Genomic DNA, 26,343 nt, shown 5'->3' with positions numbered 1-26,343 from the left:
GCAAGGTTCAAGGGGGCCGAATACTTTTGCAAGGCACTGTATATATACCAACTGGATTAATATTTACACTATTAAAACAAATTTTGCAGAACAAAAACAAAATTTCCAGTGACAGTAAAAAGGTCAGGAAAAATCACAACCAAGATAGCTCATTTTTGTAAAACAAAATGCTGAAATTGTACAGTTTTCCTACGCTGATTTCAACATTGTCAGGTTTTGACACCTGTGCTAATGGAGAGGTACCGCTTCAGTGACTAGCTCTAGTGTAAAAGCTGAGAAATGCAACAGAATGTAGACTGACTTCAAGCTTCTTGTGCAGGCCATATTCAATCATATTTTCATAATTTCCTGCGTGTCAATAACAACTGAACAGTGGGACGCAGTTGCCCCGCAGACTATAATTTGGACACTCCTGCGATAGACGGACAGACAGATAGATAATACTTCTGCTTTCACCTGTTTTTCACAGCATGTAATTTTTCGTCTGTTTTTTTCAAGATGTAAATTTTCATTTATTTTGGAAGTGAAAGCCTCACAGGAAGTAGCACGAACTGGGTTTCCGTGCCTGCACTTGGAGCCCCGCCCCCATCTGTCTGTGCCATCTTGAACAAAAACGGCGGATGAAAAAGGCCGATAGAAAGATGAGGCGAATGTTTTAACAAGAGCTTTCAAACAAGCGCCTCGTGAGTTAGATTCCGGACACGACGTTGTGGAACGGAAGTGGCACTTCGTGGAAAAACAGGAGCCAGCTAAGCTTAGCTTATGAGCTAGCCTGGCTAAGCTAATGAATAGCGGATGCTACTAGCAAGAGTTTCAAGTTTCCACTCGGCACCGCTGGAATACGCTTGAGTTATTAATTATTTGTGTACAAATTGGGTTGTGCTTTGCGAGCTACGAGAAGCTGCGGAAAAGGACATGAGCAAACGTCGTGTGGACGTCCCGCCGTTGCCGCTATGAGGACGCAAGCTCGTTAGCACGACTGCTAAGCGCTCGATTTTCGTTCCTGAGCGGAACCGCAATAACCTGAGGTGAGTAATAAAAAAAAAGTCATTAAGTCAGTTCAGCTCCTGCCAAAAAATAGAAGATTGAAATTCGATTCAAATGTGGTGGCCGTTTCTGTGACATTGACGTTGAAGCTGTCTCCGTTCATCGGCACGAATTCCGGCTGACCCACTTTTGATAAAGTGCACCAAGCGGAATGCAAAATAGGACAAAGTGGCTCCGTCTGACTGGAAACAATCGTGCATTTGTGTTCCCTTCATACTTTGTGGCCTGCCTTCGCATTTGTCGTTTTTTCACACGAGCTGTCAAACTCTGCACACGTCACAGATCGTTTCGATCACGCGTGGCGTCACCTCACAGGTCAGTGATTGTGGGTTCGAAATGGGGTTTCGAACCTCCTGTGAGATGTCTGTCCGGACCTTGACTGGCGACCGCTCCATAGCTTGACTTGACATTGGTGGAAACCCAAACATTGTGCTCTGGAAACTGACAGGCGACATGTTTGTCTTATGACTGGTGACCAGTCCGTCATGAATCTATATGTGTTAACTGGCAAAAGGGGACCAGTCCATTTTGTCGAATTCGACCCTGGATGTTTACTGGCGATTTATGGTCCAATGCTCTTCCACATAAGTGGACGTTGGCTTGTGACCGGTCTATTCTTTGTTTACTAGCACTTTAATACTGAAAGACACCCAGTCTCTTGTCTGTCAATATGCAGCCTGACATTGCCTGATGACAAGCTCATCTTTATTTGCGCAGTGAACTGCCGTTATGTTGCACTTCTGTTTTTATACTATCTGTATTTTTGGCGTTATCACTAGGGATGTCATGATGCTTCTATTTTGACTTCCAATCTGATCCAATTTTTTTCAAGATATGTTTTGCCAATCCCGATCTGATATCTATATTCTTAGACCACTTAAAATAATAATAAAAAATTATACGTTTTTGTTATAAATAGAGCTCTGCTGGTATCTCCTCAAATATGAAACGATCGTCTGTTATAGGGATGTCCCTGATCTGTTCACGTGATCAGAAATCGGACCAATCTGGCCATGTTTGAGAGGATTGGAATCGGGCGAAAAGGATCAGGTTTTAATTTGAAAGAATAAAGGGCAAATTTTTAACGGCTAAAAAGTATCAAAATAATCCAGAAATACAGGGTGATTCAAAAAGAATGTGCCAAAACCATTGCTGTATATTAAAAAAAATAACTAGCTGGATACAAGTATTTTGTATAACTTCAAGTTTTTATTTCATGCTTTACAAGTGCTCAATGTGACCACCACCAGTGGCACGGACGACATCAAGCCGATATGACTTTTAATTTGTTAAAAACACTTACCTGTTAAAAAGACTTTAATCCTTATTTAACTCTTATTAAATTATTAATTAATCAATTTTGATTAATTGATGATTAATAATTTTTCTATTTCAATTAGTTTAAAATTAATAAATGTGTAATAATTTTGGCACATTCTTTTTGAATCAACCTGTACAATGATTTCATTGGCAAAAGAAACAAAAATATATGCACGTTTACTATGCAATACTTTTGGAAACAGCGGAAGAGGAAGTACAGTAAACAGTACAGTGCTGGAACATGTTTAGTACTTTAGTTCAAATTAAAGGTACCCACGGATAGAAAGACTTGTAGTTTTTAAAAGATAAATGTTTTTATGAGTTTGAATAATTTTATATTAAAAACCCCTGTTGAAGTGTTTGCTTTTATACAATTTGTAAAAATAGTTGGTCGCAATTGTTGTTGACGTCGCAGGGCGGTAACTGGGTTACGCTGCTGTGCTTCGAGTATTCCAGAGCTTCCAGAGAGCGACATGAAGATGTCATCTGTACAGCCCTTTCAATTTGAACCCAAGAGGAACATTGACGAGCATGACAGCACTTTCAATATTTCACAAACCGAGCTGCAAAAGCAAAATCAACCGTAAAGACGGGAAGAGACAAGAGAAGAACAAAACCTGTGTTCAGCCAAAATGTGCTACACGGCGAAACGTCCTACAAGAGGCGAATTTGACATCCAAAGTGCTACCGTGCGCGTTTTGCTTGTTTTGTATAGATGCATACAGACAACATACTAAAGATGCCTGAAGAAAATACTTAAACATAGTAATATCAAACAAGGGTGATTTAAATATGCTATGTGACATTCTTCAAGAAAACTCAATGCTTAAAAGTATGAGAGGGAAACACATGAAAAGAGTATTTTCAGTTGACGTAAAGATAATAATGGACTCAATAAAAACACAAATACTGTAGTAAGTACTCGTACGCTTTTAAACGATGTGCGTATTTGTTGAACATCTCGCTGCATAGGAAGTAATTGCAGGACAACAGTTATGTTCGTCGCGTGACAGTAAAAAAACTACGTCATCACACTGAGTGTCCATTGCGCGCAGAAAACATGACACCCTCCCTAGGTCAAAACATGTATCGCAGGGTCTACGCCGTCGCTCCGCCGTCACCGTAACGCAGAAGCATAAATCAGCCTTTACATAGTTCCCTAACAGTCATAGTCCAGCGCGTCGTTTTTGGTTTAAATGTACATTTATAGCAAAAATGTAGGCCAGAGTAATGTAACATTAAATAACATGTGATTTATACAGTGGGGAGAACAAGTATTTGATACACTGCCAATGGGAAAACCCATTGGCAGTGTATCAAATACTTGTTCTCCCCACTGTATATGAGCCGATTAGTTGACTCACCACATCAATAATCGGTGATTAATAGTCTTTCAAAAGCCTTAAAAGAAAGTGTTGGGTGGTGAGTGCTTCATGAAAGCACGCAGCTTGTAAATCCTCAGCAGCCATGATTTTCTCTCATTTGCTCTCCTTTGTAGATGTTTTTTTTGCGTCTTTGTAGCTGCTGTGTCAGCTCATATCAGCCAAAAGTGCTGTGAAGTCACGTGATGTCGCTCATTAGACACAGCTGACTCAGCGCGTGTGTCACCCAATATTTTGTGGCTGCATAGAAGACACAATTGTGTCTTGAACATCCTTCTTTCAGTTGCGTTATTGGTGTTGTTTGTTGGGATGTTTTGATGGCTTCCTTCCTGCTGAAGGCCACCAAAATGTATATATGGAAATGGGCTGACCGCATTTTAAAAGAATGCGTGTCTGGTTGAAGTGGATGAACGCCAGTGTGGGCCCATGGGCTCTTTTTGTCTGCTCGCCGAATGACTAGCGACTGCTCCTGTTGTTTCCTGTCACAATGACGCCGCAATGCTCTACACGCAACCTTGCATGCGTAATAAGTAACCCTTTGAGTGCCATTGATGATGATTGATGTCCAGTCATGTGCTTCTATTCACCCTTTTGTAAATTTCTATGAGTTTGTCAAAATGTTATTGCACTTCCAGCCCTCCCAGTTCAAACGGATTGGACGTCCATTGCAGTAAATTGCGGTTTTAAAAAAAAAAAATCTTGATTTTCTATCGTCCAATCTGCGGCCATTTTGTTGCTCCTCAATTGCATCCAGTCTTCCTCCCACAGCGTCTTCCACATCCTGACCATGTGGGAGCACTTCCTAAGAGGTCATGTTTGGATGCTTTTGATGTAGGGCTCGCATGATTAATCATCCAGTCGATAATTAGGCGGTGTCTGACAGCTAGCGTCACCCCTCTCTCTGCGCCAGGCCCTGGCCATGCCCTCGAGCGCAAGGGCGGGCAATCTGAAGGACCCGGACGTGGCGGACCTCTTCTGCAGGGACGACCCCGAGAAGCTCTTCGCGGACCTCAGGGAGATTGGTCATGGAAGCTTTGGAGCTGTCTACTTTGTGAGTCGTCAAGCTCCAATTAAAACCTCTAATATTCCAAACCACATGTACGATAATTGTCCAATTTCTAATTCATACCTCTCTTGATGGAGTGCTACGTTTCCTTGCTTTTAGCGGTTCCAGAATGGAATTTTTAATACCTTAGAATTTTGAAATCATGACCAAAAATTTAATCACCCCTTCTGTTACATATTACAAACATCCTGCAAGTTTGATAATAATCCGTTTATTCGTGTTAGTTATCTTGAACACAAACATAAAAAGAGCCAAACGGTCATAGGGACCGAATACATAAACACCGCCTTCCGTAGGTCTCACTTACTGGTGGAAGTAAAAAAGGAAAAAATGACAATTAGTAATAAAGTTTAAATACAGGCTGAAATAATATGTCAAGGCAATGAACAACTATTACATCCTCTCAGGCCCGAGATGTGCGCAACAATGAGGTGGTGGCCATCAAGAAAATGTCCTACAGCGGCAAGCAAACAAACGAGGTGACGCCACACAATTGGACAAATGCGCTCGGCGTAACAGGCTTGACCAGTGTTTTTTCTGATGTGCAGAAGTGGCAGGACATCATCAAAGAGGTGAAGTTCTTGCAGAAACTCCGCCATCCCAACACCATTGAGTATCGTGGATGTTACTTGAAGGAGCACACAGCATGGGTACGATATCTCTTACCGTGATTAGATAAATTTGATCGCTGTAAGCTCCTCCTAGACAAAATGTATTAGATGTTAATCGCCATCAGGAATGTGAAATTATTATATATATGTTGTTCTACAGCTGGTGATGGAGTACTGTCTGGGTTCAGCCTCCGACCTCCTTGAAGGTGAGTGTCTCCCTGAACGTCATTCTGTCTTTTTGTGCATGTCCATCATCGGTTACTGTGGTCTGCAGTTCACAAGAAGCCTCTACAGGAGGTTGAGATTGCTGCTATTACCCATGGTGCACTGCAGGGGCTGGCCTACCTTCACTCTCACAACATGATCCACAGGTGACATTTATTTTTCATGCCGCCGACCAAGAGAATTGAAGGTTGAAATAATGTAATGAATGAAGTAATGTTAAAATGAACTAAATTTATTAAATAAAAACTGGTATCTGAAAATAACATCAAAATAAATAGATTTTAAAACTAGAAGATGCTTTTTCTGGAGAAACTGCAATGGTTGCTTTGATGGTCTGTAAATACCCAAGAGCACTTTCACACTTGCACTGTTTGGTCCTTTTTAAACAGACCAGAGTTCCTTTTCTCAGATAATCCGCTTTGTTTTTTAGATGTAAACGCGCATCCGAACTCTAGTTCGGACCAAACAAATGAACTCAGGCCCGCTCAAAAATCCTGGGTCTCTGTCTGCTTTAAGCGCACCCTGCTTCCTTTGTGAATGCAAGCAGAGCAGGGTGCACTTATGCTACATTACGCTCCACACTCCCTTCCTGCCCAGGAAGGAGGTATTTCCTCTTCTTAGTTTGTCCAGTCCATGAGTGTGCTTTTCGTCCACGTGATGCTACTCTGAAAGTTTGGATGTTGCAGTGTGAATACTGAACCTTTTTAACCAGTCATTTTCAAGTGTTGTTGCGAGGTAGCTCCAACCGGACCCTGGTCGCCTTTGTCTAATGTGAAAGTGCCTTAAGAAACTTGCTGTTGGTTTGGGGGCCTTCGGGGTCATTGCTTGTTATAGCGAGTCACTTCTTGTTGATTGGAGGGCATTTCAGGGTCACCTCCATGGGCATTCATGGTATGGACATACATGGGCGACATTGGCATGGTAATTTATAGAGATGTCCCGATCGATCGGCGTCCCGATCACGTCATTTTCAAAGTATCGGAATCGGCAAAAAAATATCGGCCATGCCTTTTTAAAAAAAAAAAAATATATATATATATATATATATATATATATATATATATATATATATTTTAATTAAATTGTTTTCTAATTGTATTTAACGTTACAGACATAATATGTTACACTCATCCAGAGTCTTTAGTTTAGGCTTATGATAGGGTTATCAAAAATATCCCGATAACGGTGGCAATTAATTTATTAAAAAAAATGTGTCACGTTAAAATATTTAATGCAATTAATGTATGCGCTGCATGACCCTCTCACTCATTGTCGTGCTCAATTTGTAATGACGCCGTTTTACCTATATAGAGAGATAAAAGGCAGCGCAAAATGAGTAGTGTGAATTTTGGCAGCCTTTGAAGCCTTTTTTAATTGTCCAAAGCCTTGCAATCCCTCCTCCTATGATTAGAAATATTATGGAAAGCAATGTGGAGAAGCAAAGTGGCAATTGATCTTTGTCTTAACACCTTAAATTATTTCCCAACGCAGAGAAGATATATCAATTGGTAGCACGACGCACAGTCATGGTTCCACTTCCCATCATGCATTTGGGATGGCCACAGTATCATTTACTGAAAGCTCAACAAATACACTAGATGGCAATATTTAGTCACAATATACAAAGTCACAAGTCTTTCTATCCGTGGATCCCTTTCACAGAAAGAATGTTAATAATGTAAATGCCATCTTGAGGATTTATTGTCATAATAAACAAATACAGTACGTATGTACTGTATGTTGAATGTATATATTCATCCGAGTTTTATTCATTTTTTTCTTAATGCATTGCCAAAATGTATATGATCGGGAAAAATTATCGGGAATGATTGGAATTGAATCGGGAGCAAAAAAAAGCAATCGGATCTGGAAATATCGGGATCGGCAGATACTCTAAAACGATCGGGATCGGATCAGGAGCAAAAAAACATGATCGGAACAACCCTAGTAATTTATCATACATTGAGATAGAAAGTTTCTCGTTTGTGATTGAGGAATTATGGTACAAATATATTATTTGCCACACTGTGGCGCTGTCGGCATTACTGCTTAGTTTACCAATATGTGACCAGACGGGGGAGTTTTGGGCCACTGTAAAACACTTTGGGCACTGTTAACATGTGGAGAAAGCACTACATAAAGTAAGGTCATGTGACCAGAGTATTTGTCCCCGGCAGGGATGTGAAAGCGGGTAACATCCTGCTGACGGAGCCCGGTCAAGTCAAGCTTGGCGACTTTGGCTCTGCTTCCATTGTGGCCCCGGCCAACTCCTTTGTGGGGACGCCCTACTGGTGAGTCCACCCACCTTTCATTTCAACAGCCGCTTTGATAGTCCTTGACACTTCGCTGCCCTGCCGTAGGATGGCTCCTGAGGTCATCCTGGCTATGGACGAGGGACAGTACGATGGAAAAGTGGATGTCTGGTCGCTGGGCATCACCTGCATCGAGCTGGGTATACTAACTCATCAACAACTGCCAACTATTTTGATAATCCATGAATCGTTTCGAGACACTGTTGAAGTAAAAATAGGTCAAATCCTTTTTTTTTTTTTTTGGCAAAAGAACAATGGTGACCTGAATACTGTTTCTGTGTTGTTCCAGCGGAGAGGAAGCCCCCACTGTTCAACATGAACGCCATGAGTGCCTTATACCACATCGCTCAGAATGAAAGCCCTGTCCTGCAGTCCAATCACTGGTGAGAACTATCTTCTCCTGACGCCTGTGAATGCATCACACATATTTTCTCCTTTCGTATAAGGTCCGATTCCTTCCGCAACTTTGTGGACTCCTGTCTGCAGAAGATTCCCCAGGACCGACCTACATCTGATGTGCTGCTTAATGTAAGAACCAAAAATGATCATGAAGCCAATCTTGTCAATAGAAAAGTGTGTGGTCAAAATTCATTCATTCACAATATTTACAGTTTTATTCTTTTTTTTGGGGTAGGGTTTTATTAGAACAAATATTTAAAAAACATTTGTAACATTAAAAAAAAAATGAATATTACTCTTTATTTCCATTTGTTTTTTTAACACTACTTTTCGGACAAATAAAAAAATGGTGAAAAAAAAAAAGTAAATTTAAAAATAAGAATTGTATTAAGAAGATGAAAAAAAGGATACGGTCAATTTTTAGGTATCTAAACAATTAACTCATTAGCTGCCACTGATGGCGATAGACATCCAATCCACTTTGACCATTTGACTAAAAATGAATTTAATGTTAGTTGCCCTTAAAGTGCCTGTGACAGCATAAAAAAATTGTAATGTAGCATTATTATGTGAATTAGAATCATTTTGAGTCGATTCGACTATATACAACAATTTGGCAGGTGCAGATGACGAGAAATTAATCTTCTAATCTGTTGTGTATACCCACCTGTCATAGCGCTCTAGCGTCCCCAGCTGGATAATGATGTCAGCAGGGTCACGATTTCATCTGATTTAGAATTCAGCCCTTTGAGGGGCAAGATCCAGAACGAGGAAAATTAGGGATGTCCCGATCCAAGTTTTTGCACTTCCGATCCGATACAGATATTGTTTTGCACTTCCGATCCGATACCGATACTGGCTGATACCGATATTGGCCTATCTGAGCTTGTGTTAAAGTTTAAAGTTATTTAGCCTCCTTACTTAGTTGTCAGACTCATGTTGAAAAAAGTTTTAGTACTCTTGATAACAACTAGCCAGCAGAATTAGGTGAGTTTGAATGACACACAACGGTTGGTAACAAGAAACTGACCTGTTTATTCAGTGACAAACACAAAACATTATAAATAACAAACAGAAATGGCATAGTCAGTCAGTGAAACGTGCAAATGATATTGTAAACTGTCTTAAAAAAGCAAAACACACAAACAACCTCAGTGGAAACCCCCCAAGCTATTAGATGCTTTTAATGTTTCATGCATTAGTTACAATAATTGTATAAAAAGCCTCACAGGTTTAAATAAACGACTATTTCAGTATCAAGTTAACATTTTAAATCAGTAAATAAAATACCCAAGTCCCAATCCTGTATCAGCAGCTTTAAACTACATTCAATTCATTTAATTTTGCGAATCAACTGTTAAAGTTGTTAAAATCGCTCCCCTTATTCCATAATTTCCCTTCCGTCTACTTTCAACATGTGAAAGTTTTAAAACTGTTTTGAAGATAGATTCAAGTCAAGATTTTGCCGACTTAGGAGTATTTTAGATAAAAAGTTAATTAGGTTCGCTTGGAAGGTTCACAACAGCCTACTCGGGGAGTCTCCTGCTTTAAGATGGCGGCCGTTTAGTTTTCCATACTTCAATGTTGCCAACGCCGTTGAATCTCTCATCTTACATCTAGTTCTATATACATGATATCCATTATCTACAGTAAAACGATGTTGACGTAGTTTGTAGCGGCCGTCAGCAGCAGTCAGGTATTCTTGTTTTTTATCCGGCATGAGTTGAGCTAAAGCCGTGAGTTGAGCATTGGCATTACCCGCGTCTATGACAAAAATGATGTTTACTATCGGGACGCAATGCGGTCCGTTTCTCATTGCGTGTATTAGTTCCGCTATACTTGACATACTTCAATAATCGGAATTTGGATGTTTGTGAATCGTTCTCAATCTTCCACGGCCGAATCACTCAAGGATATAATGACGGCTGGGCATCTTGTACCGTGGTTCTAAGTGTTGGATGCTGCGTTTTTACTCATGAGAGATAATGGCTCATCATCCAGAATGAATTCTTCGGCAATGACTTGGTATTCCCTGGGCTTTGGGACTGTCGGGTGCCAGTTTGTCACGCATAGCAAAAGTTTCTGCCAGTGTTAGTTGCGTAGGACCTTTCTTTTTGTCTTCGGTTTCCTCAACATACGCCTTATATTGTTTGTGGTGGTATTTCGCTAAATGCTTGATTAGGTTGGTTGTATTAAAACTTCTTACAGCTTTACCACCACGCTTGACTTTATTGTGGCATATGTTGCACTCTGCCTCTTCGTCTTTGTCGTCCTTTAAGGTGAAATGATCCCACACAGCTGCATTTTTACCGATAAAGTCTCTCGGTAAATTGGGAGACGGTAATGTAGTGTGTTGAAGGTGTGTCATAAAATACGGACCGGATTTTAGGGAAACCGAAGCAAAAACTGGAATGGATTATGTAAGTCGATGCGCGGTAAAACCCCGACCGGGTTTTAAAAAACTGGATCGGAAGTCTGGATCGGAATTTTTCCCGTGTTCCAATCCGATACCGATGCGCATTTTTTTGCCCATATCGGCGTCCGATCTGATCCAAATATCGGATCAAGACATCTCTTAGGAAAATATGACACAGAGCTGCAAAATGTCATCATTGTTTCATTCTCTCTACTCCAATATTTTTACAGGATATTCTGTTTATCTAAGTATTTTTCCCCAATTGATAGATAAATAGTATGGTCATGAAAAATAACAGTCTTGTGCTAAATGGAATATGAAATATTAAAAATGCATTTATTCAGTACGACAGGGCAAAATTACTGCATAATGGTCAAAACTGCTGACTTATTCCTCTCCCGAACTGTATTTTATGCCACCGGAGTTGGTCTGGCTTTTGTCATTTCCCTGCCCCGGCTTCATAGACGGAGGAAAGAACATAAGCAAAACAGGAGGCGTGACATCTAGCTGACATTCTAACCAGAACCGAGCAGCTTTTCTCGTCTTAGTTTTATACTAAGTCTTATTCTCGCCTTTCGGACTCATGTCACACACGGCGGCGGGGTTGATTGTCTTCACCGATCGGCCAGCCTCTGGCATTGAGCAAGTTTCGGCTCGTCGTTCCCCTGCTGCGGGCAGGAACGCACTTTGCCGAGGACACAGCTGGAAAATGACCGCTGGACAAACCGACGGGCATGTGAATAGAACTGAGCGGGCTGGATCGGCCAGCCAAACCGGCCGATGTTAGAGCGGGGGGCTGCTCGTGGCCAAGCCGAGGGAAGCGCATTATCGGCGGGCACGCCTTTATCGGCCGGCGACCATGGTGTGCGACAAGGCGCTGGTCGTCTGCCGTGTGGCCTTATTTTCACCCACAAAATGCAAGCCACCTGCTTATTAAAACATGTGCCATGATTACAGTATTTGACATATTATAAAACACGTAGCTTACTCACCTCACAATGGTCCCACAGTTCTCGGACTTGTTTTGGTCATTATCCGCGGTGAACGGGAATTTTTGGAAACCCAAAAAGGCTCACACGCCTCTCCCTGGTGCAGAAACAAAAGCCAACACAATGGGCTGGCGTGATGCAAAAAAATAGACGCAATAATCCGCAAATTCATCTGAATCCGCAGTCGTTCTGCATACTGTAGCATTGGCTTTATACTGAAGATGATTATCCTGCTGACATCACATTCGCATTCTTCGTCAATCCAGGAAGTCACTCATTTCAAATATGAAATAAACATGCTTTTTGCTGTCGTAGGCACTTTAATGGCAGCCAATGAGTTCATTGACTAACAAAATACTTGTCGATTAAATTGATCATCGATGAGTTGGTTAATCATGGCAGCCACCAGCTACACGATCAGACATTTAGCTGTCAGTGGCGTCCAAGGTGTTAATGGTCAAAAGTATGTCGAAGCATGCTTGACACTTGTGTTGCGTGTCCAGCACCGGTTCCTGTGCCGCGAACGTCCGTTGACGGTGGTCATGGATCTGATAGCCCGCACCAAGGATGCCGTGCGCGAATTGGACAACCTGCAGTACCGTAAGATGAAGAAGATCCTCTTCCAGGAGACTCAGCCGAACGGCCCCGTGTCAGAGGGAGGAGAGGATGAGGAGGTGAGCGCAAGTTAGCGGGACCCGTGGCAGGTTCATTGACTCTTGTGCTTTGGTTGTCAGGAGGCGGAGCAGTACCTCTTGCGCACAGGCACGGTGAACAGCACAGAGAGCTCGCAGTCAGTGCCCAGCATGTCCATCTCGGCCAGCTCCCAGAGCAGCTCCGTCAACAGCCTGGCCGACGACGCCTCTGACGACAGCAGCGGCGAGATGGCCATGATGCAGGAGGGAGAGCACACCGTCACCTCCAACAGCTCCATTGTACACCGACGTGCTGTAAGCTTACCGCACGTGTTTTTCATCATTTCAAATTGACGGTGTTGAAAATGGGCAATCACCTCAATTTATCAGGATTCAGTGAGGACCGGGAGTGCCAGAATTGAATTGTGGAATGAAATATACATCAATATGTATACATCAGATAACCGGCTCAGGCAGATACTTGTCTCATATTGGAAAGGAACAAACAATAATCAGAACGATAATGCGTTTGTTGTGGAGTGGCTAGAATTACAAGCAGGGGTGAAAGTGGGCCAGAACGGTCAGGAACGCAGTTCCGGTATAAGATTCAGGGCCAGAACGCAGTTCCGGTACATGGTGCTTTGGTTCAGAAAATTTGACAGGAACTGTCAAAACGCTATGTTAAAAAAAGAGAGAAAAAAACCCAAGAGTTAACAGGTGTTAACAACAAGCATAATAAAGTGCTTGTGTAGCGTAATCCGTTTCCACCAATATTATTGATTTTATTCCATGGACGGCATGGAGGTTTTCCCAGCTGCTGCAGTTATCTGAGTCTGACGATTCGGTGTAATTTTACGAATATAAACTTTGGACGAGTTCGTCAAAACAACCATGACATTATAAACGCTTAATTGCAAGGATAATTTGCGTTTTTTTGCGTTACTTATATATTTATTATTTAAAAAAAAAAAAAGTAAATGTTTACATTAACTTTAATTTGAAAATATATCCTATGTTCTTAAGTAGTTAAAATTGAGATTTGGCATTTAGTATGTGAGGAAATGAGGGAAAATAAAAATTAGGAGATGGAGGTTGGGGTTATTGCTGTTTTTGTTAACTTTTATTTTGCAAATCATTGAAAAAATACAATTTTGAATGAAAAATAAATAAAATTTCTGGCTCCATGGCGACCTTCACGTTGATGAGTTCCGGCAAAAAATTCTAGCCACTTTCACCCCTGATTACAAGACACATTTTGTGAAAAATTTGCCACCTCATGAAGAAGTGAAAAGCTCTTCCAGGGGAAATGTGCCTGTTAGGGAGCATACTTTGAATTTTCATTTTATATAGTTATTTTTAATTCACTTTGTACTGATGTATTACAGTAAATCTCCGGTGTGCTTTTTTTGTTCAGGCTCAGGACAACATCTATGACGATCCTTACCAACCGGAGCTTGATCAACCCCAGGCTCCCTCAGCGGGCCGCCGCAGAGCCTATTACCGCAACCGAGACCACTTCGCCACCATCAGAACCGCGTCTTTGGTATGTCTCTGGCCGATCGACCAAGTCGCGCTCTACTCCGTTCCAGTTAGGCAACGAGATAAATTGGCGCTTGCAGGTGACCCGTCAAATCCAGGAGCATGAGCAGGGCTCGGCGCTGCGCGAGCAGATGTCGGGGTACAAGCGGATGCGGCGACAGCACCAGAAGCAGCTGATGGGCCTGGAGAACAAGCTTAAGGCCGAGATGGACGAGCATCAGCTCAAGCTAGACAAGGAACTGGAGAACCAGAGGCACGGTTTCTCCTCGGAAGCAGACAAGCTGCTCAAGAAGCATCAGGCCATCCTGGAGAAAGAGGTCTGCTTTTTGCAGTTTTATGCCATCGGCAGTGGTAGATGTCCAATCCATTTTGATGAGGGGTGGTGCATGACTTTACCAATTTTTGATTATCATTAAACTAGGGCTACCATAAAACACTTTTGTATCACCAAATATTTAGTATATATTTTAATCATATACAATTTACAAACCATATTCAAAAACAGTTGGGACGCGATACAAATTGTGGGTAAAAAAAATGCAATGATAAGGAAAAATTCAATATGTTAAGAGTTTTAAAAATAGATTTTGACAATTTGAAGTCAACAGTGTCTGAATGACTATTAAAACAATTACTTGATTAATCATGGCAGCCCTAGTGCAAATGATTTAAATCATGGAAATTCAGTTTCCGTTGGGTTTGAATATTGATAAAGCTTATTTAAAAGGCATTGAATTTCATCTAGGTAGGTAGTAGGGCTGAATTTTTTTTTCAATTTAAAACTGTGCTTCCTTGCGCAAAATTGCATCTGAGAAATGTTCACACAAAATGGAAACACGTTGTTTTTCTGCAGACCAAAGCTGCTCTGGCGGAAGAGAAGAAGTTCCAGCAGCACATTCTGGGCCAGCAGAAGAAAGAACTAACCAGTTTACTGGAGTCCCAGAAGCGTCAGTACCGCCAACGCAAGGACCAGCTGAAAGAGGCAAGAAGCCTGGCTCAACCTTGCTCGGCGCCCACCCGCCAGCCCACACCCTTTTTCGCCTCTCACCTTGTCACCCCGACAGGAGCTTAACGAGAACCAATCCACTCCCAAGCGAGAGAAGCAGGAGTGGCTGATCCGGCAGAAGGAGTGTCTGCAGCAGATGCAGGCGGAGGAGGAGGCCGGTTTGCTGAGGAGGCAGCGGCAGTACTATGAGCTGCAGTGTCGTCAGTACAAGAGGAAAATGCTGTTGGCGAGACACAACCTGGAACAGGATCTCCTCCGAGAGGTACCAGCCCACTAATACTTTAAAATGGAGACGGCGCTTATTGGCATTTAACTTATGTACGTCTAATTGCCAGCTTCTCTATTGCTGTCAATGACAGCCATTGAGTTAAATTGATAACTTTTTAGTCGTTAAAAAAATATAACTTAACCCCATAAAGACCTGGAATCCACATATGTGGGATTGTGGACATCACATTTTTGGTTATATAGACCATTTGGTCTACAAGTGTGCCTTACATGACCCGAAATGTGATATCCACATTTGTGAACATTAAAAAAAAAAAAAAAAATCAAACTATTTGTATGCCATTGACAACGATAGACATCCAATCCAATCCAGGACTGGCTGTGAATGCTCATGTATCATTGACCTAATGACGGTGCTAGACATCTAATCCATTTTAACTGGGAGAGGCTGGCAACAATTGGACGTCTACTGCAGTTAATGGTAGTAAGTTCAATGGGTGCCCTGCAAAGGTTTGAAGGGTCCTCTCGTCAATGAAAAAAATCCTTGTCCCTCCACCAGGACCTGAATAAGAAACAGACACAGAAGGATCTGGAGTGCGCCATGCTGCTGCGCCACCACGAGTCCACTCAGGAGCTGGAGTTCAGGCAGTTGGGCTCGGTGCAACGGACCCGCGCTGAGCTAATCCGAACTCAGCATCAGACTGAGCTGACCAACCAGATGGAGTACAACAAGCGACGAGAGCAAGAGCTGCGCCAGAAACACACCGCTGAGGTGCGGCAGCAGCCTAAAAGCCTCAAGGTGAGTCCCATGTAGTTGTAACATTCCAGTTCTAAGCAAGATTGATCAACCCTAAAGTTACTGACTTGAGTCAAACCGATCTCCTGCTTTTTGTATTCTAGACCAAAGAGCTACAGATCAAGCGTCAGTTCCAGGAGACCTGCAAGATCCAGACGCGTCAGTACAAAGCCTTACGCAACCACCTCCTGGAGAGCACACCCAAGTCAGACCATAAGGCCGTGCTCAAACGCGTCAAGGAGGAACAGACACGCAAACTGGCCATCTTGGCAGAGCAGTACGACCGCTCCGTCAATGACATGTTGTCCACGCAGGCTGTGAGTAAGGCAAGGACAACCCCCGTGCACCTCCTACACCTGCGCATGCCACTGTCACTTGCCTGACAAATCACCTTACTCCTTCTTTTGTACCCGCAGCTGCGATTGGATGAGACCCAAGAGGCAGAATACCAGGTGCTACGTATGCAGCTGCAACAGGAACTGGAGCTGCTCAACGCCTATCAGAGCAAAATCAAGATGCACACTGACACACAGCACGAGCGCGAGATCAAAGAGCTGGAGCAGAGAGTGTCCATACGCCGCGCCCTCCTCGAGCAACGGGTATGGCTAACACTCTTTCCCAAACTTGTGATTCATTAGTGATTGACTGCCAGTCTTCCCAGTTTAAATGGAACTTTACGTGTAAAATTTAGTGGGTGTGATAGTCAAGTGCGCTTTTAGTCCATAAGTTGCAGCCTTTATTTTCAGTTTTTCAATTTAATACATAAGTATGGCGGAAAACACAGACAAGACTCAAAAAGCAGTTTCTGCTCTTGCACTCCTCTTTAAAAGAAACTCCTGTATTTTAAGCCAAAACAACTGTTGTGTTTAATAGAACAATATGCTGCAATAGCAGATTCATGGCGCATTAAGCCCCCGAACTATTTTTAATTTGTCCGTTTTACCCCGGAAACCCCCGTTTACAGATGTCGCGCACCGGCTTTTGTTTCAACCCAGCCATAAAACGAAGGTAATTAATTATATTTCTTATTCAAAATGTCTGACATTTTTAGCTTAGAATCATTAATTGATGTCTAATATTTCGTTTAAAAAAAAAAAAAACTTAAAAAAAAATGATTCACTCGCATATATTAAACTTTTAAACAAATGACGTCGCATTGAAAAAAATGGTGTCTGTAAAAAGGTCATGGATATCTACCTCATAACTATCGCTTACCGCAATTTCCCGAATATAACGCACACTTTTTTCCCCCAAAATCAACTTGTAAAATCATGGTGCGCATTATAAACGGGTACTTGGATGGAGACAGAAATATATATATAAACCGATTTTTTAAAATTGACACGGGCACGTTGTGTTAGAGAAACGTATGCGGCGACACGTTGCCGACCATTACGGTACGTGACGTCACCATTTTGTTTCGGTAATATTCATTCATTCCTACTTCACTCTAATCGTCCGAATGATTTTGTCTGTGTTAACTTCTGCTTTTTTCTCTTTTCATAAAGCACAGAATTTAGTTTCTTGAACTCATTTGAGTCAACGTTTATTGCAGCTCCGCAACTCGGACCATAACAAACGTAACAACACACTTCCTGTGTGTGTCCGTCAACTATATGTGTCCGTCGGGAAACTCAAACCCAAATAACAATAGTTCCTATTGTTACTGTTGTGTTGACAGCGATGAGCTCTCACGGATTTCCGACTTAAAGGTTCTCACTTTCATTTTACCGTATCAATCCATGGAAAAAACATTTATTCATCATGATGAAGCGAGCAAGTTATACAGCAGCCTTTAAAAGAAAAGTCACATCTGTTTTGTTTTTTCCTAGGTAAGTTGGAGAAGTTGTCAAATACTATTATTACCGTAAATATTGTCAGTTTATGGTAATGTTTTGAACTACCAATGTGTTATGCTTGTGCTGTGTTTCACCAGTCAGTGAAATGACATTTCTGTATCTGTGCATGAGCTCTGTTTTCTTGTATTCTTCAATGTATTGGTGCTAAAATTAGGGTGCGCGTTAGAAACGGGTACAATAATTTTCCCTAGATTTTACAAGTAAATTTGGGGTGCACATTATACACGGGTGCGCCTAAGATTCGGTAAATTACGGTAATTGTATTTTTTTTTTGTTACTGTCGCATTTTCTCCAATATGTTAGATGATAAATAATCGATCCAAACAAAGAAAAATTGAAAAAGAACGTTTAAAAGGGTAAATATATGAAAAAGAAAATCTCGAGCACTCCTTGATGTCTGCAATTTCTGCATTGCAACCCTTGTTATATTACCATGTTTCAGCCATAAAACCCCTCAAAAATCCAGCTGTGGCCTTTCACAGCTGTGTCTTGACACTGTGATACATTGCTACATGGATCGAAACTAGGTAAGTATGCGATAATATCTCGTTCAAGTCGTGGCGTTTGTATTTCTGCTCTCGCGTGCTCTCCCCTCCAGATAGGGTTTTGCTGTTTTTAAAAAAAAAAGTTTTTAAAAAAAAAAAAAAAAAATGCCCTCCTGTTCAAATTTTTTTCCCCACAGAAAATTGAGATTTTAAGCTTTCCAATGATGTATCACACATGCATATTGGACAATTTTGAAAGTTGGCTAAATTGGGGGTCTCAGAGCGGAACTTGAAGTCACCTGAGTGTTTTCCGCCATATGTAATGTTGTTTTCTTCAACGATTACAATAACGAAAATATTTTGTCAAAGAACAATTTTTTTCATGACGATGACATCACTATGACGCGCTGAAAACGTGTCTTGGGAGACAAAACAGAACGAGATGGATGCCAGTTGTTGTCTGACGACACAAAAACGAAATGAAAATTTTCCATAGTTTCTGTCATAAATCCACAATGTATATTTTCTTATTGTATGTGTAGCTAGCACGCATTTGGCTGTGTTTGGTTGTGTCACTCATGTGACGTGCTGTTCCCCCCCACACACGCGCTTCATGTGCCTGTTTCAGGCTCCTTTTTTTTTTTAAACCTATGCGTCAGATGCTGCTTGGTAAGTTCTACTTCTATCTTGGCTAGACATGCCATGATGTTGCTTTAGCCTTTAAAGGTCTGTGCTGAGTGATCATCACACACTAAACTAACTTGTAGCGTTAGCATTAGCATTTAGCGCGTTGACTCTTTTTAAACTCTTGTAAAACATTTTACATACAGTTCGTGGCATCCAGGGGAGTTTAATTAATTGCAAATAAAGTGCTGTTTTCCTGCTGAGTGTGTATTATTATCATGAAAATGGTGATATCCTTGTAGACTCTACAGTTACAGTGAGGAGAACAAGTATTTGATACACTGCCCATTTTGCTGGTTTTCCCACTTGCAAGCCATATAGAGGTCTGTAATTTGTATCATAAGTTGTCTTCAACTGTGAGGGACGGAATCTAATACAAAAATCCAGAAAATCACATTGTATAATTTTTAAATAATAAATTTGTATTTAACAGCATGAAATAAGTATTTGATACATTACCAACTGGGAAATATTTCGGCTCTTAGTTCGTTTTTAAAAACCCCTCCTGTTCTCCACTCATTACCGGAAGTAACTGTACCGGTTTCAACTTGTTACCTGTATAAAAGACACCTGTTCACATGCTCAAACAAACAAACTCCAACCTCTCCACAGTGGCCAAGACCAAAGAGCTGTGTAAGGACATCAGGGTAAAATAATAGACCTGCACAAGGCTGAGATGGGCTACAGGAAAATAAGCAAGTAGCTTGGTGAGAAGGCAACAACTGTTGGAGCGATTATTAGAAAATGGAAGAAGTTCAAGCTGACGGTCAATCTGCCTTGTTCTGGGGCTCCATGCAAGAGCTCACCTCGTGGGGCATCACTGATCATGAGGAAAGTGAGGGATCAGCCCAGAACTACACGGCAGGACCTGGTCAATGACCTGAAGAGAGCTGGAACCACAGTCTCGAGAAAACCATAGGAAACACATTACGCCGTCATGGATTAAAATCCCACAGCGCACGCAAGGTCCCGCTGCTGAAGCCAGTGCATGTCCAGACACGTCTGAAGTTTGTCACTGACCATCTGGATGATCCAGAGGAGCAATGGGAGAAGGCCATGTGGTCGGATGAGACCAAAATTGAACTTTTTGGTCTAAACTGGGCTCGTCGTGTTTGGCGGAAAAAGAAGGATGAGTACAAACCCAAGAACACCATCCCAACCGTGAAACATGGAGGAGGAAACATCATTTTTTGGGGCTGCTTCTCTGCTAAGGGTACAGGACGACTGCACCGTATTGAGGGGAGGATGGATGGGGCTATGTATCGCCAGATCTTGGCTGACAACCTCCTTCCTTCAGTGAGAGCCCTGAAGATGGGTCGTGGCTGGGTCTTCCAGCATGACAACGACCCAAAGCACACAGCCAAGGCAACTAAAGAGTGGCTCCGTAAGAAGCATCTTAAGGTCCTGGAGTGGCCTAGCCAGTCACCAGATCTGAACCCTATAGAAAATCTATGGAAGGAGCTGAAAGTCCGTGTTGCCCGGCAGCAGCTCCGAAACCTGAAGGCTCTGGAGAAGATCTGCATGGAGGAGTGGGCCAAAATCCCTGCTGCAGTGTGTGCAAACCTTGTCAAGGACTACAGGAAACGTTTGGTATCTGTAATAGCAAACAAAGGTTTCTGTACCAAATATTAATTTCGATTTGTGTGATGTATCAAATACTTATTTCATGCAATTAAATGCAAATTTATTATTTAAAAATCATCTAATGTGATCTTCTGTTTTTTTTGTATTAGATTCCGTCCCTCACAGTTGAAGAGAACTTTTGATACAAATTACAGACCTCTACGTGCTTTGCAAGTGGAAAAACCAGCAAAATCGGCAGTGTATCAAATACTTGTTCTCCCCACTGTATGTGCTCGTCTGTCATGTTCATTCGAAATTGTTGGAAACCTTTTATTTATTTATTCATGGACTAAAACTTTTGAAGTTTATAGACGAAAACATTTTGAGAATTGCCGACTAAAACTAGACGGAATTTGTCTTGAGTTTTCGTTGACTAAAACTAGAAGAAGACAAACACATTTTAAAATGACTAAAATATCACAAAGTATTTTTGTCCGAAAGACGAACACGGAAAAATTAAAATGGCAGTCAAAAACAACACTGATATGCACAGTGGGGAGAACAAGTATTTGATACACTGCCAATGGGAAAACCCATTGGCAGTGTATCAAATACTTGTTCTCCCCACTGTATATGTGTGTATATATATATATATGTGTGTGTGTTAAAAGAAAATTTATATTGAAAACGATTCCAGTTGACTGATGGCACATGCTGTTCATATCTGCATTTTTGTGATGTGTGAAATAAAGTATTTGCAATAAATAAATAAATAAATGAAACTACAGGCCAAAATTAAAAATGATAAAATGACTAAAAACTCAATTTTCACATCTATCACTGTCAATAGCGGCAATGAGTGAACTGTTGTTATTTATGCACCACCAGTTTGTGTTTTGTGGTGATTTATCAATCCATGGTAAAATTGACGATAGAAGGAATTTATGGCGATGCCTAATTTACATTTTTGGTTATGTCTACCATCATATTGAAATCACCTCAACTTAGCGTCTTGGTTCTTTCAGATCGAAGAGGAAATGCTCTCCCTGCAGAACGAGCGCTCGGAGCGTATCCGGACGTTGTTGGAGAGGCAGGCTCACGAGATCGAGGCCTTCGACTCGGAAAGCATGCGTCTGGGCTTCAGCAACATGGCGCTAAGCGGCATTCCTGCCGAAGCATACAACCAGGGGTACCCCGCCCCCAACCCCTCCTCGGGCTCGGGAGCGTGGCCCTCGCGCCCTGTCCCGCGCTCGGGCAGCCACTGGAGCCACAGCGTGCAGAACTCTGTGTCCACACCGTCATGGCGCGGCCAGAACCATGGCGGCGGAGGCTTCGTCAGAACCGACTCAGTGGTGTCGGCGCATGGCTTCGGCAGGGACGGTGACACAGTGAAGGGCGGTAGGGCGTCCTCTTCATCCTCCGCGTCATCCTCGTCCTCGCACCACCATCAACGCAGCCATCACCAACAACAACCGCCACAGACGCAGTCTCACTACCTCCCCCAGCACTACCAGCACCACCAGAGTACGCCTCACCTCTACCGTGACGAGAGGGAACGCGCCAGGGAGTGGGCAGGTGGCGGCAGCCACTATTCCCATCACTCCCAGGGCGGCGGCCAATACCACCACCTATCTTCCCACGCCTCCGCCCAGTCTCTGGCCCTGCTGCCGCCCCCTCCCGTGCCTCCACCTGCCTCCCGCTCCTCTTCGCCCCCGTCCTCAGCTTCGTCCTCCTCCTCGTCCCAAGGGGGCTACGGCGGCGGCCTCGGAGTGCGGGGCCCCGGCCTGATGGCACTCAGGAACAGCCCCCAGCCTCTGCGCAGGACGGCCTCGGGTGGTCCAGGGGGCGGTGGAGGCAGCGATGGCGGCCTCAGTCGCAGCACGTCTGTCACCTCTCACATTTCCAATGGCTCGCATCTGTCCTACTCATGAAAATTCCACAAAGGCTATGTTGAGACTGCAAGACTTAATGGACAAATCTAGATCTTTTTAATCATATCCCATCTTTTTATGTGGCTATTCAGACCGCCGTCATCCATAGCGGACCTAAAAATCACGTGTGTGTAGAAGTTTGCCATGCACTGAAGCATAAAATTAACCATGCCGTCGGATTGGAAAATATCCATGCGACTTAGCCCTTTCAGACCCTTTCGTGAAAGTATCCCACTTGAGTCCGATTTGGGTCTCTACAAGCTGCAGTCTCAACGTAGCCAAAGATGGTCGAATTGAAACGTCCAGTGGCGGCTCGTTTGCTCTTTTTGTTGCACAAGACCAGGTGTGAGATTTTTTCTTTCGGATGTTGCGTATCGCTTCCTCTCAGCTCGCGGTGCTTTTTAAACCACTCCCACCCTGTAAATAGGCTCCTTCCCCTGTTATTTTTTGTGTGTGTTTGATACTGTTGAGTAGAAATTGCATAGATAATGAAACATAAACCGCTCCACGTGCCAGTCTTCCGTTTGCTGCCACAATGTCGGCAAGCTATGCCATCCCTGTTTTGGGGAACTGGGTTCGCTTGGGGAGGGCTTGGTGCCCCATTTGCTCCAATTTGTAATTAGCTTAATTTAGCTTTCCGTCTCTGCTCCGTCCAATATGAACTCAGATGTGGATTTTTGTTTTCCCGTTTTTTCATTTTAACAAGTTATTTTGATCTGAGACTTTTAACAAAGGGGAGTCAAAAGATGCTTGTTTGTCACGTTTTACGTTGCGTCACGCTACGAATTGTTTTGTGTTACCACACATTACATCACTGCAGGGCCAGAGGTCATGAGATGTTATCCTATGAACTGTTTTCTTCCGCCGCGTTACAATACATCTAGCTTTGGCACTTTACAACAATTCACGCAGTTGCAGGTTTTATCGCGACACGCAGCAGTGTATCAGTGGATGACAGCTACACGTGTTACATTGTGAACTGTAACTGTTAATTGTTAGTGTAACCGGTTTTGCATAGAGTCGCGCGACGCGGTCCGTCCCTCTCGTCCAGGTCAGGACTCGCACCCACGCCGCACGACACATCCAGCACGGCTGGCGAGTGCGCTGACCACTAAGCCAAAAGCCCGGGCTAGTGGCTTTAGCTGCACAGCTCACAACGGACACGCGTGCACCTGTTACATTAGCACGTTACATTACAATGCCTGGCACACGTAGGCTTGCCACCCGTCTTTGAAATAAGGAATTGTTCCTAATTGGGAATTAAAAGTTGCGTTCCGTATTGAACCAATACGGAATATAAATAAATTGATATTTTTCTATGCATTTTAGGAGTTTTTGGGATGTCACTTTTTTTCCCAACACGTTACAACGTAAGTGTTGGGAAATGCTCAAACACATTCCATAAGACGTTACGATCATTAGCCGAGTTAATAAAAACTTGTAGTGAGTTATCGAACATTACGTCATGGAGTGTTATGACGCAGTACTTTACGACATGCTACGTCGCCAAATATTACTCTTATGTCGAGTGACTCGTTACCTCAAAGCTACGAGTTCCGTAACAGCGTGCAACATTATGAAACGTTTAGTTCCAACCTGTTACCTATTACTATTTTGGCGTTTACAATGCTGGCCGTTACAGCACGGCAATCCCCGATGAAAGCTCGCTGCTCAGGGGTTGTGGTTACTTTTGAAACGAGAGTTACTGTTAAACTTTTTTTTTTTTTTTTAAACTAAAGAATCTCAATGTGAACGTCAGGCCCTTGCTGACACGCCATGTACATAGCTGCGCAAACTCAAAAGCGTCTTAGTAACCATAAGGATCATTTTATCATGTGACCTACTTGACCCATAGATGCTACTGCTGTCATATTTATGTCGAATGCCATTTTTTAATGCAAATTTTTATTTGTTTTTAAAATGTGACTGCCAACGTTAACCACTCTGTGGCTAAGAATCAGCGCAGTGCAACGTTACTGTGATACGTACGAGTTCATATTAAGTCAATTTCCCAGCATTCCATGTTTTCGTGTCAGTATTAGCATGTGGAGCGTTCCCACAATCCTTTGGTGCCATGTTCAACTTGATTTGTTTTTCGGTCTGTGTGTGTGCGTGTGTCTGCATGGGTAGAAGTGTTGAAGGATGGGGCCGCTTCCTTCCGCCGTGGCAAAGACCAGCATCGCCGTCTTTGGTTGTCACGTCTACCTCATTTGCACTGATGGTCAAAGAATGTTTGGCTCTTGACAAGCGAGCGACATTTCACTTTTTGACTTGTTTTGTTGATGAAACCTTTTGATTTGACGAGAAGGTATAAAGTGGCACAAAGAGTTTAGGAAACAGGAAGCACACTTTTGTCTTCTTGGATCTCCAGTTGAAGGAGGAAAGTTTTGGCGAGAAAGACGTGAAGATTATTTTTCTAGAAGTCAGGAAGAGCGAGTTCACACCATTACAAACATATTTCTGGAAGCTTATTTTCTTCCCAAACATCAGGCTTTCTTCACACACAAACACAAGTGAAAAAATATGAAACATTGGAGGAGGGGGGGCAGTTGTACAGGAACTTAACAAATACTTTTGGAAAAATAAACATCAGTACGTTGCATTGTTTTTTTGTCTTTCTTGTCTAGCCTTTTATAACGGAAACAAATCTTTAATTTTCAAGCCATTGATTCATATAGGACAGTGGTTCTTAACCTGGGTTCGATCTAACCCCAGGGGTTCGGTGAAGGTTAAGACCCGCAGGGCCATATTTTTGGACGCTTACTAAATCTAGCCAAAGTGGCATTTTAGACCAGGTTCTGGACTGGTTAGTGCCCAATATACAGACTTTATTCCAATTCTTCAACTGCTAGTCCTAGAGAAACTGGTTTGCACAGTGGAAGGTTGACTCGGTATGCGGAAGTGAAACCAGACCTATGGGTATGCACAGAGTTTACATTAAAACATTTGCGTCACATTTTATGCCATGAAAATAGTATGTGAGGCAAGGATGTGAATGAGAATGTCGACATGAAAACAAAAATAGAAAATTTGAAATGAATCAACTTTAGTATCGTTTTCCAATGTGGAAAATTAAAAGACAAAATTATTTGTTGTAAATATATACTGTGTATTGGATTTGTGAGTATTCATGTTTTGTTTTTGTAACATAATGACTGTCTACAAATTTGGCGATCATTTTGTGCAGGGTTATTCATTAAATTTGATGTCCTGTGAGATGTAACTACACAGTCAAGGCACAGTCAAGGTTAAAGCAACCAAGCAGGTTTAATGCTGTACAATATAAGCTATATTGATTATATTCCTCCAAATTTTAATGAAAATTCTCAGATATGCGCATTGGGTCAGTCTTGGTTTAGTGGTCTGATGATGCTGCAGGCATAAAGATAAAAATATACATTTTGGCCTATTTAAGAACATGCTGTCTAAATGAGAAGAAATTTAAATGGAAATTTACTTGGACTTTAGCTTGCTAGCTTAGATATTTCGATTTAGAATTCGAAAAAAAAGAAAGAAAAGATTTTTCTAATTCCAAAGGGTTCAGTTAATGCACGTGTGAAACTCATGGGGTTCTTAACCTAAGAACCACTGATGTAGGATAACTGGTGGTAGATCTTTCTTGTCCGGTTGAAACTGGTGAAAACGAGAAAAGCTAAAAATAGAACGAGTTAATAGGTGAGTTGCTGAGTTGACGTCACATCAAGTTTCCATGGTATTCCGATAGAGTGGGACCGGAAGTGCGGCATTTACCCCAAATTAAAGTGGGTAATATCTCCTTGAAATGAAGCAGCTATCAACTCTACCGTCTCTCCAAGTTATTGTCTCTTACTATTGTCAGGTAGATTCAATATTA

At 42.2% G+C, this 26,343-nt stretch overlaps 1 protein-coding gene across 2 annotated transcripts; it reads left to right on the top strand.

The window, feature by feature from the left end:
- Positions 1–554: 554 nt before the first annotated feature.
- On the top strand, positions 555–26,123 carry taok2a (TAO kinase 2a). 2 transcript variants are annotated; one of them, XM_057861310.1, is made up of 20 exons: positions 555–1,028; positions 4,660–4,800; positions 5,223–5,294; positions 5,364–5,465; positions 5,587–5,632; positions 5,701–5,797; positions 7,829–7,942; positions 8,012–8,103; positions 8,253–8,346; positions 8,410–8,491; positions 12,271–12,441; positions 12,502–12,714; positions 13,814–13,942; positions 14,019–14,255; positions 14,792–14,920; positions 15,003–15,206; positions 15,732–15,971; positions 16,073–16,294; positions 16,385–16,567; positions 21,585–26,123. In XM_057861310.1, the coding sequence occupies exons 2-20, from the start codon at positions 4,669–4,671 to the stop codon at positions 22,488–22,490; spliced, it is 3,465 nt and encodes a 1,154-aa protein (XP_057717293.1). In that variant the 5' UTR covers positions 555–1,028; positions 4,660–4,668; the 3' UTR covers positions 22,491–26,123. The 2 variants fall into 2 exon arrangements, with proteins under 2 accessions (XP_057717293.1, XP_057717294.1); XM_057861311.1 differs by lacking the exon at positions 555–1,028 and adding an exon at positions 4,468–4,580.
- Positions 26,124–26,343: the final 220 nt, after the last annotated feature.

Source organism: Corythoichthys intestinalis, chromosome 16 (genome assembly GCF_030265065.1).
Source record: "Corythoichthys intestinalis isolate RoL2023-P3 chromosome 16, ASM3026506v1, whole genome shotgun sequence".
Taxonomy (NCBI): Eukaryota; Metazoa; Chordata; class Actinopteri; order Syngnathiformes; family Syngnathidae; genus Corythoichthys; species Corythoichthys intestinalis.
Note: the sequence above shows the minus strand (reverse complement) of the source record. Positions and strands in the feature narration are given on the sequence as shown.

What these genes read in the sequence shown, in the direction of transcription:
- taok2a (XM_057861310.1), top strand. Translation starts at nt 4,669, where the DNA reads ATGCCCTCGAGCGCAAGGGCGGGCAATCTGAAGGACCCGGACGTGGCG. An exon ending in AGGCCATCCTGGAGAAAGAG is followed by an intron (nt 14,256 to 14,791) that starts GTCTGCTTTTTG and finishes GTTTTTCTGCAG; the next exon opens with ACCAAAGCTGCTCTGGCGGA. An exon ending in AACAGGATCTCCTCCGAGAG is followed by an intron (nt 15,207 to 15,731) that starts GTACCAGCCCAC and finishes TCCCTCCACCAG; the next exon opens with GACCTGAATAAGAAACAGAC.